The 16,998-nt window shown below is 49.5% G+C and overlaps 1 protein-coding gene across 8 annotated transcripts in view; it reads right to left on the reverse strand.

The window, feature by feature from the left end:
- Positions 1–210: 210 nt before the first annotated feature.
- PPIP5K1 (diphosphoinositol pentakisphosphate kinase 1) overlaps positions 211–16,998 on the reverse strand; it is a 46,204-nt gene continuing 29,416 nt past the window's right edge. For 4 of the 8 annotated variants that reach the window (XM_065688674.1, XM_065688675.1, XM_065688679.1 and 1 more), the window contains exons 27-31: positions 14,958–15,080; positions 11,790–11,852; positions 3,561–3,698; positions 3,017–3,130; positions 211–1,957 (exon numbers count right to left, since the gene is read on the reverse strand). In XM_065688674.1, coding sequence (XP_065544746.1) covers positions 1,293–1,957; positions 3,017–3,130; positions 3,561–3,698; positions 11,790–11,852; positions 14,958–15,080 — 1,103 coding nt within the window. In that variant the 3' untranslated portion in view covers positions 211–1,292. Of the gene's footprint in view, positions 1,958–3,016; positions 3,131–3,560; positions 3,699–9,170; positions 9,351–11,789; positions 11,853–14,957; positions 15,081–16,998 lie in introns of all 8 variants that reach the window. The other 4 variants (XM_065688683.1, XM_065688681.1, XM_065688680.1 and 1 more) reach the window with 4 other exon arrangements.

The following is a 16,998-nucleotide window of genomic DNA, read 5'->3' on the forward strand; positions in this document are numbered from 1 at the left end:
CTGGGCAGCCAGTCCCGCTCCCCCCAGGATGACCGGTTCTTTCGTGGAGGAAAAGAGGTGCGTGGCCTTCCTGAGCACAGCCCCACGCCTATGCACTCACTGCAGCGGTGACTTCAGCCGCAGTTCCTCCTCCGCAACAGCAGAGAACAAGCAGGGCTTCCTCCCTCACATGCACTGCTGCCCAAGTCCGCATCAGAGACAGAGACGCTGGACCCACAGCATCAATTTACTGTGAACACACGTCATCATCACAATACAGCGTGGATATCTTTGGGCACAGCTTCACAGAAACACAGGTCCTAGCTACAGACAAACAGAGACTTGTCCACAAACACAGGAGGCGCAGGAGGCACAGCCCTGGCCTGCACTCAGGAGGTGGCAGGGACACCCGTATCAACCTTGCCTTCAGGCTTGTGCTCACAAGTCATTCACATAAATATGTATTAAATACTCTTCTCTTCATATAGACTAGAGATATCTCCTTATTGGTTTCTAATAATCCTGATTTGTTCAAATAGCAGTTCTTTAAAATTTCTGTCACCAAGACCTCAGAGCTGTGCCCTGCCCGACCCTTGGGGACGAGAAAAAACCCGTGTGTGTCCTTCCTGCCCACCTCTCCCAGGCTGGATCCCCAGGCTCCCGCCTGCCTGCCCCAGCCCAGCAGGAAAACAAAGCCTACACCAGAGAGATGTTTCCTTGCACGTGGCAGTCCTGCACCTCACCCCCTCACTACTCTCCTTCCCACACTCAGAATGCTTCCCGCTTCTCCTAGTCTTCCTGCTCTGGACCCTCTGGACCTGTTCTTGGTGGCCAGTGATGGGAACCGAGAGAGGAAGAAGGAAGGAACAGAGAGGAGGTTGGTGGTTGTGATGGATCTGATTGCTCTGGGCCCAGACTGCCTTTCTCTGTAGCCTATGGGCCAAAATATCTCAAGGAAGCATCTGTCCCCTTTGGACTTACCACCCCAAAAGCCTTGGCTGTACCCATCCTTTAACTTTGCTGTCCCAGCAGGCATACAGCCCTTGGGACACCAGTGCAGCCCCATGTCCCTGTTCCATGGAGCTGCCATGCATCTGTTGTTCACTTAACAAGGCAGAGGGGCATCGTCTCATGCCAAATGGCAAAGAGCTGGCTTGTGGAGGAGCAGAGCAGACTCTTTCAAACCCCAAACTCCTGTGGCCTTGGGACATGGCTTGCTCTGTGCTGTAGACAGCCAGCTGCATGAGGTGCTGTGCGGGAAACTGGGCTGCCTCCAGGCTCGAAGCACTTGCAGTTTGCTATCCGGTGAGCCACTAATTCTGCTGATTCCCCTGACACTGCAGCTGCAGCTCTTCCGCACTTCTCTCAAGAGGCAGGGGCTGCCCCTGGCCTGGCACAGCACTGTCCCCCAGCGGCTCCTTGCCCACATGCTCCGGGTCCAGAACCTCTCCCAGCAGCTCCTTTTCACAGGTCACCAAGCCCTCCTTAGACAGCCCTGACTGATCCAGGCCAGTCATTCCCCCTATACACCCCTCACCTGACTTCACAATGTCGCCAGCCAGCCTTACATCAGACCCTGCACCACACTCTGGGTTCCCTGTGTTATTTGGCTCTAACATTTCCCCAGCTGATTCTTCTCCATCCAGCTCCACCATGCTCTTCTCTGGGTTAGAGTCCTCCTCCGCCAGCTCCTTCTCACACAGCTCCAGGAACCTGCCCGGCTCTGGGCCCTTATTCCAGGTGAGGTTCTCTGGGGCACTTGGCTCCAACAAGCCAGACACCTCCACCACCTCCACGTCAAGCCCGCTGCCTGGTGGCTGTCCCTCTTCTTGCTCAGGGGACTGGCTATTCAGCTGCTCCTCGCTTTTTGGGGGACTGATGGAAAGTTTCTCAGTGAAGCTGAAGCGAGCGCAGTTGTCCACAGAGGTTGGTGAGGACGGGCCTGCACTGGAGACTGTGCTGGAGGGGCCACTGCTGTCTGCAAAGAGGAAGAAAAATCTTCAATAATTAGCTGACATTTCCCCAGCCCAAAGCCTGGGCAGACCCAAGCTGCTGCAGTTCCACAGTGCTAAAGCAAGTAGCTGAGGGTAGTCTCTGTGCCATGCAACCTGGCTGGGGCCTGCAGCTGCCGCTTCCTGTACTTCTGGCAGCTCGGCTGAAGAAAACCCAAGCACATAACCCCTGAATGCTAAGCTCGAGTCACCACTGGCAGAAGTAGTATGGATTCTCCACCAATGCTTATTCTTGCCTTATACTGCACAACAAGCAAAACTAGAGAACAAATCTAGATTATATCTAATCCAATAAAGGGAGGAGGATTAAACAACTGTTTCCAGTCTGATCGGTTCCCTGACCTTGCTGCCTACACACTCTCTACTCCTGGCACAAAGAGTGTACAGCCAGGAGAAGAGTAGGATTGCTCCTTCAGTGGCAACCTTGACTTGTGTTATTAAGACATTCACTGTGCAACTGCTGGCTAATCCTTTACCATTCGAGTTCCAGTCAGATCTGCAAAGGGAGCTAACAACAGTCACCAGCTCTGCTGAGACTGTAACACATGAGGCCCAGGGGCTGCAGAAAAGCTTGTAAGTGAAGAGCTAAATGATTGGCTGTCCTGCATGGAGCTCTGGGTGAGGCGTGGATGTGGCTGGTTATGAAAAGGTATTTCCATGGTTTAAACCACGACACATGTGCCAACACTGAGCTGGCCATATGCCACTGAGTATCACAAAACTGGAGATGAAAATGAGGTGCATTCAGGCCCTCTATGTCCTAGTACACAAAGCAGAGGATGCCTGGATAGATAGCATCCATCCAACAGCACATGTCTACACAATACTACAGAGAGTTCCTTTTTGCATCTTTCTTTGGAAACTATGACTACTTTCCCTTTTACCTATTTCCCTTTTCTGTTTCTATTCCTTCAAGGGCAGAGCATAGAAACCCTGAGCACGTATATTTGGCTTCCACCATTTGGTACCCTTTACTTCCCTCCCTCACCATCACATTGACCCATGATCAAGAAGGGAACACTCACACCAAGGGGGCTTATCCGAACGCTGGCGCAATGGCAAAGAGGATGATGACAGGATTCGCTGGGACATAAAGGGGTCTCCTGGTATCTGGCTGCCAATCATTGAATCAAACAACGCTTCAAGAAAATAAATACACAGATCAGTAATATTCAGACAGACATAAAGCAATGGCTTGTAGCCCAGCAGCTTGCAGCCCAGGCACTCCTGGAAGGGCTCAAGAACAGTGCAGATTCAGAGCCATGCCTGTCCATCAGCTCCTGGGAATCTGAGGCAAAGATTTCCAAAGCTGGACTTTGTATCCATGTCACCGAACTTATCAGCTACAGACAGACCTGAGTGATTACTTTGCTCTCAAGTAAGTGGCCTCGGATGGCTGTGAGCTGGATCCCACAGCTCACTCCTGGGCTAGAACACCCTAGAACAGGTTGGCTTGTTTTGCTGCCAGTCCTGTGAGGCTGATCTGTCCCATTAACACAGAAGACCAAACGCTCTCCTTGCCTCAACTCTGTTCTGGCTCACCCAGCGACAAGCCCACCTCACCAGTACCTGCAGTAGACTGGACATGCGACTCACTGCAGCTCCTGCACACAGCTGTCAGGAACTCGTTGACCTGTCGCAAAGAGAGGGAGTTGTGCAGGGTCTCCAGGGGATAAATGGTGGGAACCATGGAACAGCCTTCAAAACCTGGAAAGAAACCCAATCAGAAAATGAATAGAGCAAACAGCAACCTAAATCCATGCAGGACCACTCATAGCTGAAGGAGCTGGGCAGTCTGTGAATCAAACAGGCACACTCAGGCCTAAGGGCACCTCTTCCAGGCCGAGAAAATCACCGCTAGGCAACCACATGCAGTAACAGACCTGAAAGCAAGCGTCCAGGCACACGCAGAAGGAGGGGGAAGAGGAAGAAACGTATCTTAGCAGCAGCCGTGTTTGCTGCAAAGCCTGTGACCCTTTTGCTAAACTGTATGGTTATGTTGGAGAACTTAGCACAGTGCCCATGCTTTACAGAAGCTAAACAGGATTTGAGAGAAGTCAACAGAACATCCACAGAAGGACCCGCCACCCTGGCCCAGCCTGGCACGGCCCCCCTCATCCCATCAGCAAGGCAGCGCACGCTGCTACAGATGCGGGGAGCAGCAGAGCCTCCACTCGCACCTCACAGCCTGCATCCCCAGTAAGGGATGGGCAATGTTTGAAGTATTTGTAACCTTAACAAGGCTTCACTGCCAGCAAACCCACAATTAGTAGAAATATAGATCTCAACATTTAAGACACTTGCTCAGAGCTATGCTGCATCACAGCCATTCACAGTAAATTCTTTGCTGCTCAGGCCAGCAGAGTATTATCGCAAAGCCTCTTCCTCTTCATCCAAGCTTCTTGGCAAGGTTGGGTGGAACCAAGCCAACCTGAAAGCGTCAGAGGAACAAGGAAGAAATTTATGAGTCTCTGAGAATATGGGAATGAGGCCTCCTCCTGCTCTGCAGCTCTTGAGCTTAAAGGCGTGCAAACTTAAGCTTAGGCTTCCTATTCTGTAACTTCCTAGCTCAACTGCTCAGAAAGACCCTGGGAAGGAACCGGGTCTCCTACAGAGAAAGAAAATTACTTTGAAACGCAAGAAGTACAACAGTTCTTGATGCTCTACTCTGTCAGGATTGCTGCCCAGCACACTGGCAGGCTGTAATTGATCTCTACACCTTGACAGCACCTAAGGGGAAGACCTAAACCACCCTAGATTATCTGCTAAGTGTAGTCACTGTTCCAGTCACCTCCAGGAAAATCTCTGCTCCAATCTGCTCATCTAACCCAGTTCTGCAAGAGGCAAGAAGCATGAGCCAGAAGCTGAGCAAAGCGACATGCAGTATGAGGACGCTGCAGACCAGCATCACCAGGTTGCAGTGCTGCAGAGACACTGCTGTAACAGATACTGGAGATAAAAGAACCCTCCAGACAGTCCAGGAAGGTTTACCTATGCCACAAAGGGCCTACAAACATCAATTTAAGGCATGAAGGGTAACAAATCCTTGGCTAGGATGAAGGAATATAAGACACAGGAAAAATACCATACTCTTTTGTCCCTTGCTGAGAGTCCTTAGAGTGCATGTGCTGAAAATGGAAGAGTATCTGTTCATTATGTTCTCCTGGGCATTCTGGGAGAGCGAAATAAAGGACAAGACTTAACACCTTGCTGTGTGGAGATGGTTGTGGAGCACCACAGTATGAGGCTGATGTCATTTCACAACAGAATCTGTTTTAAGAGGGACCAAAGTTGGCTCAGCTGTTGGGGTCTCCATAGGAAAAGGGAAGAAGTTTGACTATAACACAGGGCAAAGCAACATAGGTGGAAGATACACTGGAGGCACTGATGGGGATCCAAGTGACTGGGCACTCCTTCAGTAAAAAGAGGAAAAAGCAAACACGTGACACTGACAACACCGCTGATGTGAAGGGATATACCTGTATCCCGAGGGGAAGATGCCTGCTCGCACAGCTCAGCACTGTGGCACTTGACTGGTCTGAAGCAATTGGAGGAAAAAGCAAAAGTTTTCCTTCTCGAGATGAAGCACTACTATTTTTGAGGAATCCCTCTCATTTGTGCATGGCAGCCCACTTACCCGCACACCTCCCTTACCTGCCTAGCTGCTGGGAGAGGCAGCATCCCGCACCGCAGCCCAGCCACAGCAGAAGTCACCACTACAGACCGTAATCCTTACATGCATCACAGCAGCTCTGGCCACTGCTGCACCACACATGATTAACAAAGAACCCACATCTTTGGGAAGGGCAACAAAAATAAAGCACAAGTGCAAACCACAGGAGCCTTTCCAGCCAGACAGGTCCCCAGTGCCAACTGCCTGGCTACTGTGAATGCTTCCCAAAACTTTTTCCTGGGGCCTATAGGGCAGGAGTCTGTGATGCTGACAACAGCATAAGAAATCAGACAGAATTCCATTCATTTTGTACCAAAGTCATACAGCAGCCCACAGAGGAATGAGTTTCATTTTTCATTTTGTTCAGGTTTGACTATACTAACTGCATTAAAAGGCAGAGGTCAATCTGCTCCCTTCAGAGTGAGGTCTGCCCTGGAGGGGGAGGCATGTGGCACGGATCTGCTGACCAGAGTAGATAAAAATGAATCCCCAAGTCCACTGTAATCTTCTCCAGGTGAGGAGCACAGCGTGGTTATGCCCCCAAAACTTTCGTTCAGTAAAACAGGAAGAAACCATCTGTTAGACTAAAGAAAGCAAGACTTGGTTATGGGAAAAACCTTAAGCTAGACCAGGCAGAGGAGTCTGCTAAGTATGTTATCTTGGATGCCCAAGGCGACTGCGTATGTGTGGGAGCAGCTATGGGAGACTCTCCACCCTGAATCGATAGTGCAGCAGCCTCCTGACACAGCGGCAGAGAGAACGGTACTGCCAGAAGAGCCGCTCTGCAGGCAGGAGCACCACGGGTACAGCTCCGCTCAGGGACTGCAAGTCGTGTTTCACCTCTCCCAGGCACATGATGCCAAAGCTGAAGGCCCACTCGGGTTATGGCCGAGTCAGCTGCGCTCCAGTTTGAACTCTTCGCCCCAGACCTTCATGTTCTTGGCAAGCTTCACTGCACGCCTCACCAAGTCTACTCAGTGAAACCATGGCTCATGGTCTTCCAGAGGTTCAAGGATGGAGTGACTTTCCCCTTACAGTAACATTGTTTCAGAGCTGCCTAGTGCCAACACACAGCCTTTCATAAGAGCAGTAAGAAGGCGATTTGGGTATGAGCACCCTTGTGCAGCAATCATCTAGCACGCTATACTTTATAAAGCCAATGGAGACCTGCACCTGCCTCACATCTCCCATCAAAACCAGGCAATCCTAGACTCCTAGGAGACTCCAGCAGGCAGTGACTCTTCCCCCCAAGCAATCCCCCAAACCCCGCTGACTTGTGGCTCGGAATTGCTCTGAACCTGATGTGCCTTTTCCATATTCTCTGGTCTCCCCTTGAACTCAGCTAAGTTCCTGACACCCCCACGTACCATGGAGAAGAGTTTCAGCTGCGTGAGAAAAATCACTTCTGCCTGAAGCTGCTCCTACTCAATTCATTAGAAACCTCCCGACTCCTGCACTGGAGCAGACACTGAACTCGCATCCCCACCACCCCTCTCCAGAGCACTCCGACCACCAACACAAGCATCTTTCCCAGACTGAAAATTCCTACCTTTTCCACAACATCCCAAGTGGTGATGGTCAGATCAGAGCCCCCAGCTTTATATCTGAACTTGGGGCTGTTTCCCTTTGTCACGTACATTTATTTACATGGAACATCACTGGGTGGTTTACTGCCCACTCACTATCACAGGGCCATCCTCTGCTCCTCCACAGCTGACCTACGGCTTCAGTAGCACTGTAATTCATTACCCACAGGGACTTACTTCACACTCTTCTTTTTCCCCACATAGAAAACCACAGGTTTCCAGAGAGATTGCTTCAGAGCTCTACTGACGATCTTTCCAACTATGGATGCCAACTTACACTATTAACTCCCAGATTCTATCTTTTAATTCATGCTTGCTTTGTATGGATAGAAGTACAATTGAAAGCTAAGAAAGAATGGTTAGGATAGAAGTACAATTGAAAGCTAAGAAAGAATGGTTAGGAGTAGGCAGTTTTCACACGAAGGGGAAATTGGGCTGTCAGCTACAGAGACCAGAGAAACCCCTGGTCCGAGAAGAGCCCCAGCAGGAATCTCAAGCATTCTATTTAGCTGTGAGCTTGATGAGACTGAGAGAACAGCAAGAAGGAACTGGCTGATTGTAGAGATCAGATTCCCAACACAGGAAGGCTGCCACATTGAGGTACCCAGCTCGGGCATTTGGCTGCACCGGGGCAGGCTGCACAACCCAGCACCATGCTCAGTACGTGACAGATTGCTGCCCAAAGCCCCGAGTCCATTTCTTCTCCCACTGGATCTCACAAGAGAAGCTCAGCTTTGGCTTTGAAGCAGCCTGCTGTGTCCCAGCATCTCTCCCCCTGAAGCAACTTTGCTCCTCTTTAGTGTTTGTTGCTAGGAGACCAAGGATTGTCCTAATTATATATGAAAAGCAACTGCCATTTCCAAATTGTCAACTTGACAGAAAGGGCCATATTGAGAAAAAAACAGACTGTGTAAGAAAAAATCTCCTTTTTCAGGCTCTGAAAACACTTGATCCTGCTGCTTCACTTCATGGAAAGCTGCACTGCCTCTGCCCCTTACACCTATGGATCTGAATGAAAAAGGAGGTCCATGCATCACATCACACAGCGCAGCAAGCCACATGCACCAAGCAGGTTTTATGGTGCCAGGTAAATGGTTAACAGCCAGCTTTAGGTAGCTGCCTCTCTGAAACAGGAATCTTCCTGCTTGTCTTAGAAGCACTGAGACCTCAAGGCATCAGACTTCCCATCCGTGCCTGAGGCTGAAAAACACCAGAGAAACAGCAGCAAGCTGTGATCTGAAACAGCTAAATTCAATGCTGAAATCGCCTACCTCTTCCCACCAGAGACATGACACACTGCAGAGTTCCTACCAGGCAGAACAGACGCCATGCAATGCAGCCACGCAGAAGCTCAGTTTCTACCCCCTCTTATCTCCGTTTCTCTAGAAACAACACAATCCCACAAGCACTCCCTTCCCCAAAATTTCCACAGCAAGTTCACTCTGCATGTGACCAGCTGCAGCACCTCCTTGAGCTTCTTCCTCCCCATAGTCCTACTATTCACTTCGGTTCCTCTGCTTATAAGGGGGCACCTTGTGGTACCCCACAGAGACCTGCGCAGAGCTATCATGTCAGCCTGGCATCACACCAGTACTTGCCCAATGTCTAACCTGGAGGAAGCGGAAGGGCTTACCCTGGCTAAAGGAAGAAGGCAATGAACAACTGCCAGAGATGGAAAGAACACAGTTTACAGCCACACAAAGAGCACTGGCTCCATGTGGAAAGGCTACTGCCTAAGGCTCCAAAACTGCCGGGTACAACAGCCCACACAGCTTGCTGCAGCAGCAGCCCAGAGATGTAAGGGATGCAGTGAGGGAAATGCTTTCCTTTTTTAGAAGCAAAGCATACTTTGCATTCTCAAGCAGTGGTCCCCGCTCAGCTACAAGAGCATGGGACCAAGGCAGCTGCAGCGTGCAGTACCGTAAAGACACTCCAAGTCCTCCTGCCCTGAGATCAGCCAGCTCCTGAAGAGGCGCAGGTGGTAGGAGCAGTGCTGGAGGTGATGGGCTAGAGCGGCATCCAGGGAGATGTTCCGGCTCGTGGCACAGTCAGAGGAAAAACGGCGCAGCAACTGGGCAACGTGGAGGTGCTCAAATGTATCTGGAGGAAAGGGGCCATAGAGAGTGAGAGGGGACAGAGAAACTGCAGAGCTGTGGGCATGGGGCTGCCACCACCGGGACTGCAGGGTGGGAACAACCCGCACCACACACTGCAGCCCAGTCCCTCCCGCAGCAAGCAGGCCAGGAAGACCCTCGGATCTACATACCCCCAGTCACGCTGCAGCAGGCCAGGCTCCTGCCCGCCCCATGCTTTGCCACACGCAGCTCCAGCGCCGGGGCAGGCCCTGAGCAGCGAGGTGTCATCTTTGGAAGTGGCAGTCTGACAAGCGAATATGTTTTAGGACAGGTTCCGAATCCAACACAGCTCAGGTTTGGCTACGTAAGAAGGTCAGGCCCACGCTCACCCTCCCCCAGCTGAGACAAGAAATCCAAACTGCAGTGTTCCAGTCCTGCATCCAAACGCAACCTCAGCACACAAAGAGAGCAAACGGCTGAGGGTTTGACCGAAAGCAGAGTGCTCAGAGCGTGTTAGAACAGAAGGGGCACAGGAGTGCTGACCTCCCCCCTCCACACTCTCAGAACAGCCCTGTGGAATCTTCTGTGCTATCTTTACATGGCAGACAAGACACTAGCATGCAGGCACATCTCCTCCATGTACACAGCCCCAGGTCACGCTCCCAAGACTCACAAGACAAGAGCACAAGCCATCTGGCCCTGACACTGTGACATCCTGGCCTCTGCTGTGGTTCACCCATCCCATTTCACCACACAGAGGCAGCTCTTCAGAAACAAAATCCAGAGTTAGAGCTGTGAATAGCTTTTGCATCTTCAGGCGTGTGGTTCATGTGGCTGAACACCCTTCCTGCTAAAACCAGTGCCAAGCCTAGACCAAATATGCCAAATATGCCTTCAAGTTCACACCTGCTGGACCTCTGCCTTTGCTTTCTTGATTACGGAGAAGGCTGCCACTTGGGCAAAACCTCACGTTCAGTTTCACTTTACCCTGTTTGGGGTGGATGCATTTGCTGTACAGTGTGGCTTAGGAAAGACTGGTGCCTGGGACAAGTTTTGCTGGCAAGATAGAGCAACACATCCTGCTGACACACATCACGTGAGCCCAGATGGTACCCAGACATACAAACAAATTGAGCAGTTGGCCAATCTGGGATAAACAAAACCAAGCAAACACAGAAAATAGATTCCCTTCAGTTATTTAAAACGATGAAGCCACATTTAGCCGCCCCTTCCCCTTTCATCTTTCCCAAAACTTTGGTCTTTGTAACAGTCTTCTGAACTTCTTCCATCTTCCAGATCATGCACAGCAGAGTATCTTCATATTTACTAAGCAACAAGATTGCAGAAGCAGCCTCGATCGTGTAAGACAGAAATACTTAACCTGGCATCTTCCTGTGATCTGCTTTGATTCAACAGCGGGAGCCATGAGGTAGGAGTGGTGCTGTGAAGCAAACCTTGTCAAGAGTTTCTGTGCAAGACTCAGATAGCAAACACTAGTGCAAGACATCTGCTACAATAGAGCTAGCTGTCTTTAACCTCAAAAGACTCACAGTTCAGGTGTTGGGTTAGTAGCAATATGAAGCAGAGACACTGAGTCAACAGAAGCACCGTCAGACATCCTTTACCAAGCCCTTCCACAGTTACCAGCATGCCAGGAGTGCAGCAGGTTGCCTCTCCCAGTGGCATGAAGCCCATCTCCTCCTACCTCAGGAAGGCATCAGGCCTGAGTCAGCACTGTCCACCAACAGCAGACAAGTGAAAGCTCTGGAAAGCCACCATTCCCAGGATAGCATCTGCAGGAAAGGTGAGCCTAGTCCCACCAACATCACCACGACTGGAGTGACCAAGGGACCACCTGAACAGATACGTTTGCAGATAGGAGGCCATGAGGTTACCAGCATGACTGTGCTGAGGAGCACCATGCGTGGGGGGAAGGCTGTCAGCACTTCCTTCTCCCCCACCCTAGGCTGTGCTCTTCCAGGTGACACATGAGTAGCCTCAGGCTATCCCTGTTTTGGTTCTGCAAATCTGCAGTGTAAAAACTGAGGACCCAAGTTGCTGAGGCTTTTAGGATATGGAGTGAATGTTCCCCCCTCCCACCAAATCCAATGGCATCCCACCCCGACCCCCACCACACGAAAAGGGAGCGTGGAAGAAGGCCTTAATGTCAGCAGTGGAACTAAGGGCTGCTTTAGGAGTCCATTCTCAGAGCCGCTGCTCTTGCTTTTTCACTGGGTACACAAATGCCTGGGGGGACAGCAGAGGAACCACTGAGCCATCACAGAGGATGAATGAACACGTTAGTCACAGCGAGACAATGGGGGAAGGTGAAGCATGTTCAGACACTAGGTACAGACACAATAAAACCACAAGAGCGCTGAGAGGAGACTATGTGCAGAGAGAATGTAATGTGAGTGTGGGGTTAGGAGTGTGAGGGAACGTCAAATCAAGGAAGCAAACGTACCATTAGTCGGATGCTTTGCAAACGACACAGAAAATCGTTTTACGGCTGGCATAGACAAGAGCTCTGAGGAAATAAAAACAGATCATCTCAGTTAACAGCCTGCTTCTAAGGATTCCCCAACCTTCATATGCTTGCAACTACCCTTTCAGGTTGACCTGCTGCTTCACCACGACAATGTGCTCCCATTGGCACTGATGTGGCACCCCAGGCATTCTTGAGCTGCAGGTCTGACTGAACCTCTTTGCTTCCTTGTGCCCTGCTGGCTCCCCACTGACCATGCACTGCCCCGCAGGGTCCCCCCGATACCACAAAACCTCAGCCACATTCTCTCCATCACAGACAGCATCTCACACCTACCCACCCCATCTGCAGCCATCCTGAGAGCAACCCAGGCTCAGCCCAGGGTGAGATGCAGCGAGGCCATGCTCACAGCCACGGGAGCACATGGCCAAGCAAGCAGCAGCACAGGAGGACAGCTCTCAGGATTCACCTCTGCCCAAGGAAAATGACAATCATTCTGCAAAGGAACTGAAGAGCTTTGGCATAGCCAAGTGCAGCTCAAACACCCTTACACTATAAGCTAATTCATGCCTTCACAGGTAAATCAACCAACCAATTAGGGAACAAAGAGAAGACCCCTGAAGACATGCCTCTACAGTTCTGCTGCTCAAAGCATCTCAGTACAAAGAGGATTAGGGATACACTGTTTGAGTGGTCCTCAGGCTTCTCCTGGCCATATTCCAGGCCAGGCCAAGCTCTTGCATAGAAATCACCCATCAGAAAGACAGTGCAAGGACAGATTCCACGCAGCTAATGGGATGCAAACAGATGAGCCTTAGAAGTCATGGATTAGTCTCCATATGCACCAAAGAAAAAAAAAATCAACACCAAAATGCAGACAACTTCAGTTTATTCCCACTTTGGAAATTCCTCAGCTATCATGGGAAAAAGAATGCCCTAGGTCAGACCCTCTGGATGCAGGATTTGATGAGACCCCAGCCAGTCATATCTTTTGCTGCTATTTAGGAACTTTTAGGAAATATTCGAAAATGCTTTGATTTCTCTTTCATGTTCCATGTGTCGGTTCCACCTAGTCAATAGGGTCCTTACACCTATCCCTGCACACACTCCTAAAGATACACAAATCAATTTATGCTCCACCCCCACATTGTGCCTCTCTAGCTACATCCGCTGACTTTGCCAAATAATATATTTAAACCAGCTCTCAAACTTGCAATTTCCTTTGCCAGTATAACAGCCATAAAACTGTTTTTCCCACTTCAAACTCAACAGAGCATGACAATCTTCTCTACACATGCAATCCCTTAGAAGTACCCTAGTCCTGGAGCTGCAGCAGCCAGCTGGTAACCACTGCCATCCTACCCCACATCTCCCCCTTGCCTTTACAGCACATTAATTTAAATGGTACTGCAACACAGCGTACTGGATCCCTGCCTTCAGATGAGTCAGCTTCAAATCACAACCATCAGCTGAGGCTAGGACACAACTTTCCACTGAAGTGTTCCTTAGCCCTTTTCCAGACCCCAGTAAAAAAGACTTCAGACATAAGGAGCATGTTGACTTCACTTGAGCATGTCTTTGATGAAGTGCTATAAGCCATGCACCACGCCTTGAAGCATCACAGCCATGGGAAAAAAAATACCATGCAAAGATGTGCTCCAGAATCTGAAGGATTTTAAACATTACTAGCCCGATGATTGAAAAAAGCCATGATATGAGTGTGCTCCTGCTATAGCTGCTATGTCACTGTATTCAGCTCTAGTGATGTTTGGTTTAAATGCCATTGTTCAGCATTTCACTGGTGTTCATTTAAGCAGGAACATGTAGATGGAGGCCTTTTCCACATTCCAAACTACCTTCTCTGGAAGCTAAACACTCTTTTGCCTCCTGCTTGGTTTTCCAAGCCCCCTGCTTCTTCCTCACAATTCCTCTTACTGCAGCAAGGCGCTGTTAGCACAGGGTGCCACAGCACACTAACAAACATGAAGAAAGAAGTGTAACATCCAGATGAGTAATTCTGGGCTGTGTTAGTCACACACTAGCTAAATCAGTCTGCCCGTTAAGTACTGGAAGGTGCAACTGTGTCCTGGCATGCAGAGACCTTGGCACTGAATTCAGGCTAATGCAGCAGGACTGTGCTCTGGACCTGAAATACGAGTAGCCAGCTGCAGGTATGCTCCTACCGCACAGCCTACAGAGAAAGGCAGCACGGCACCAGGACTGAGCAGGATCTGCTCTTCCCAGCTGGGGACAGAGCAAACAGTCTTTGATGCTCTTCCCTGAGAATCAGAGCTGCCTTGGATTCACGCTGCTTGCAGTTCTGGAAGGAAAGCAGTCAGAGCCCTCGCAGGCCTTTTCAGCAGCTCTCCTGGTATTCACACCCTGGTCTTGCATCAAACACCATGAGCTTATTCTGGGACCTCTGAGCCAGCACTTGCTGCCTTGAGCAGCTCTGACTGGTACAGCAGGGTTTAAAACCCTCCCAGTTTACCCTTCCCATCTCTATCACTCCCAGCCTGGTGTGTGCTAGGGAGCTCCATGAAAAGAAGAGAAGCAACACAGTTTTTTCTTACACAGTGAAAAGCTGCACACAAAGCCAGTATATGTAATGGTCTCAATACAACAGCATTTATGAGGTTCCAATAGCTCTGAGACTAGATAGCAGCTTTCTGCCCTGATCACCTAGGCCATTTTTCTTTCCTGGACAAAAATCCAAACGAACCAATCTCCTGCTTTTCCCAAAGGCTCCAAATTAATAATCTTCCCACCTTGTAATCCACCAGTGCCAGTGTTTGCTATGATTCCAGAAAGAAAGGCACTCAGACTCTGTAAAGTATTGACTACAATACCATTTCTTAGAGCTAATACAAAGAATAAGAGGGGACAGATAATTTTACATCCATTCAGATGCTGGGAACCCTGAGTTATAATACCATACATCAGCATAAAACTCCTCACACAGTAACAGCTCCTGTCTTGTCCTACCAAGAATCACAATTTCCTGGGACATGATAAAATGCATTACTGTAGACGTGATGAATATGCACGTTCTACTGTCATTCTTCACAGCAGTCTGTCTTTGCCTCAGTAGCATCCTGAGACACCAAAGTCCGCAGATTAACCGCTGCTGCACAGGGACACACATACCGTCTTTGTATGTCAGGCTGCTGGCAAACTTTTTGCCATGGCTGCGAGCGTAGTCCTGGAGGTTGGGGGCACTGGAGGAGCCTCCCAGCACAGTGGTGCTAAACAGGCCGGTGCATTGTGACCCTGGAAAGGCATGGAAGGTGTTAGTATTGTATCTCCACTGCATGCAACTTCAGAAAAGCAGGGTTAGTCAAAGAATAAGGAATGAACTGGCCACTTCACAGGCAACCTCAGGAAAAAAAAGTGATGCCAGGGAGTATAGGGAGGCAGTATTTCCCATTCTATATTCAACAGTGCCAGATGTACCACAGGTAGCACAAAACTCAGCACCAGGAATGCTCCTGTCTCCATCCAGGGGTTTATTTCCATTTGGCTTTCTTGCCCTGCCCTAGGAGAAACACCTTGACACCCTCCAATCAGCAAATCTACATACTCATGTCAGAAAAGCCAGGATGCCAAATCAGTGATGTCCATGTCACAGGGCTTCACGTTTCTGCTCCTCTGCCCCTTCTCTTTGGAAAGCTCCTTTTTCTGCAGGACACCAAGAGGAAGAAAGGACTGCCTCATCTGTTAATCAGCAAATGTGGATTAATCACACTGTCAAGCAGTAAGGAAAGCAGTGTGAGCAGAGAGCTTGCATTCACTAATGGCTGCCCAGATGATATTTCACATTCATCTGGTCATGTCTTGCTACTCCAGAGAGGACCCAATTGTTCCATGAACTACCCTTGCAAAGCACCAGGTGCATGCACAGCATGGAACTTTGCCTATCCTGTAGTGAGGAATATGGCATGTAAGATGCTCTCATGCATAGGAGGGCAACCTAATACCAGTGGCTTTGGCAACTGCTGGTGTTTGCTTCTCCAAAGCACAGTATTCTGTAGAGTGACTGACATTATGTGATATTTAAGGGAACATCAAGCAACTGAAACATTATCAACTGAGGAAGGCAACTGTGAGTGAGACAAAACCTTATTATATGCCAGACAAACCCACTATAAATTCTGTGCTAAATCATCTTGATTCTGCATTCCGAACTGAGAATACCAACTACTAAAAACAACCTTACTCCCACATATAAAAGGCTTCCAGAAACAAGCAGGTTGATCTTGTTCCACCTTGCCTGCCAAGGCAAAAAAAATGACATACTGCCTATTAGTATTTAACTGGAACAGTACAACTGTTACTACTGTTAAAAAGATCTTGCCTATACTGATTTGTCTTCTCTGTAACCTCCCGTTTAGGTGGCTGAATAGGATAAAGGTTTCCACTCCCCAGAGCTTCTGAGCTGAACAAGCCCTGCTCTCCCACCTTCTCCTCCAAGGTTGGGTACTCCAGCCCTCATCCTCCTCCACTGCCCCTTTATGGTCTTACACCCACCACATCCACACCTTCTTGCAGTAAGAAGCCCAGGACAAGAGAGCAGAACTTCAGATGCAGTCTCACAAGAGGTGAATGAGGGGAAGAACTACCACACAGCTACTCACAGGTCTAAGCTAAAGACATCTGCTCCTGGGAGCAGTGGGGGGTGACCTAAAGGGTTCTCACATGCACTGAACTTCAGCTCTTCCACCACTATGACACTGCTGGTAGCTTTCCTCAGCACACACTAGCACATACACGTCCTTGGACAAACAGGCAACAAACTCTTGCCCGCAGGGTGACCGATACACAAGTCTTAGAAAATTTCCTCCTTGTGGCTGGAATTGAAGCCCCGTGCTGGCTCAGCACAAACTGGAGTCTCTCAAAATGCAAAAGAAGCTTTGTCAAGCAGCAGCCAGGATGATGCTCCCAATCGTCCTTCCACCACTTAAGGCAAACCAGCAACAAAAATAACTTCAACAGATGAAAATGGAGCAGAGGAGTTTTGTGACTTTCTATCTTGAGCAACCTCATGCCACTAATCATTAAGCTAAGGATACCCCACTGTAGACAGGGGCGTCTTGATAGCACCCTTAAGCCAAAAGAGAATTTACGGAGATGACTCTATGGACAACAGCAACTGTCCACAGTGAACTCCAGGAGCCCACTGTAGCCAAAG

This window comes from Lathamus discolor, chromosome 8, assembly GCF_037157495.1.
Source record: "Lathamus discolor isolate bLatDis1 chromosome 8, bLatDis1.hap1, whole genome shotgun sequence".
NCBI classification, from domain to species: Eukaryota; Metazoa; Chordata; class Aves; order Psittaciformes; family Psittacidae; genus Lathamus; species Lathamus discolor.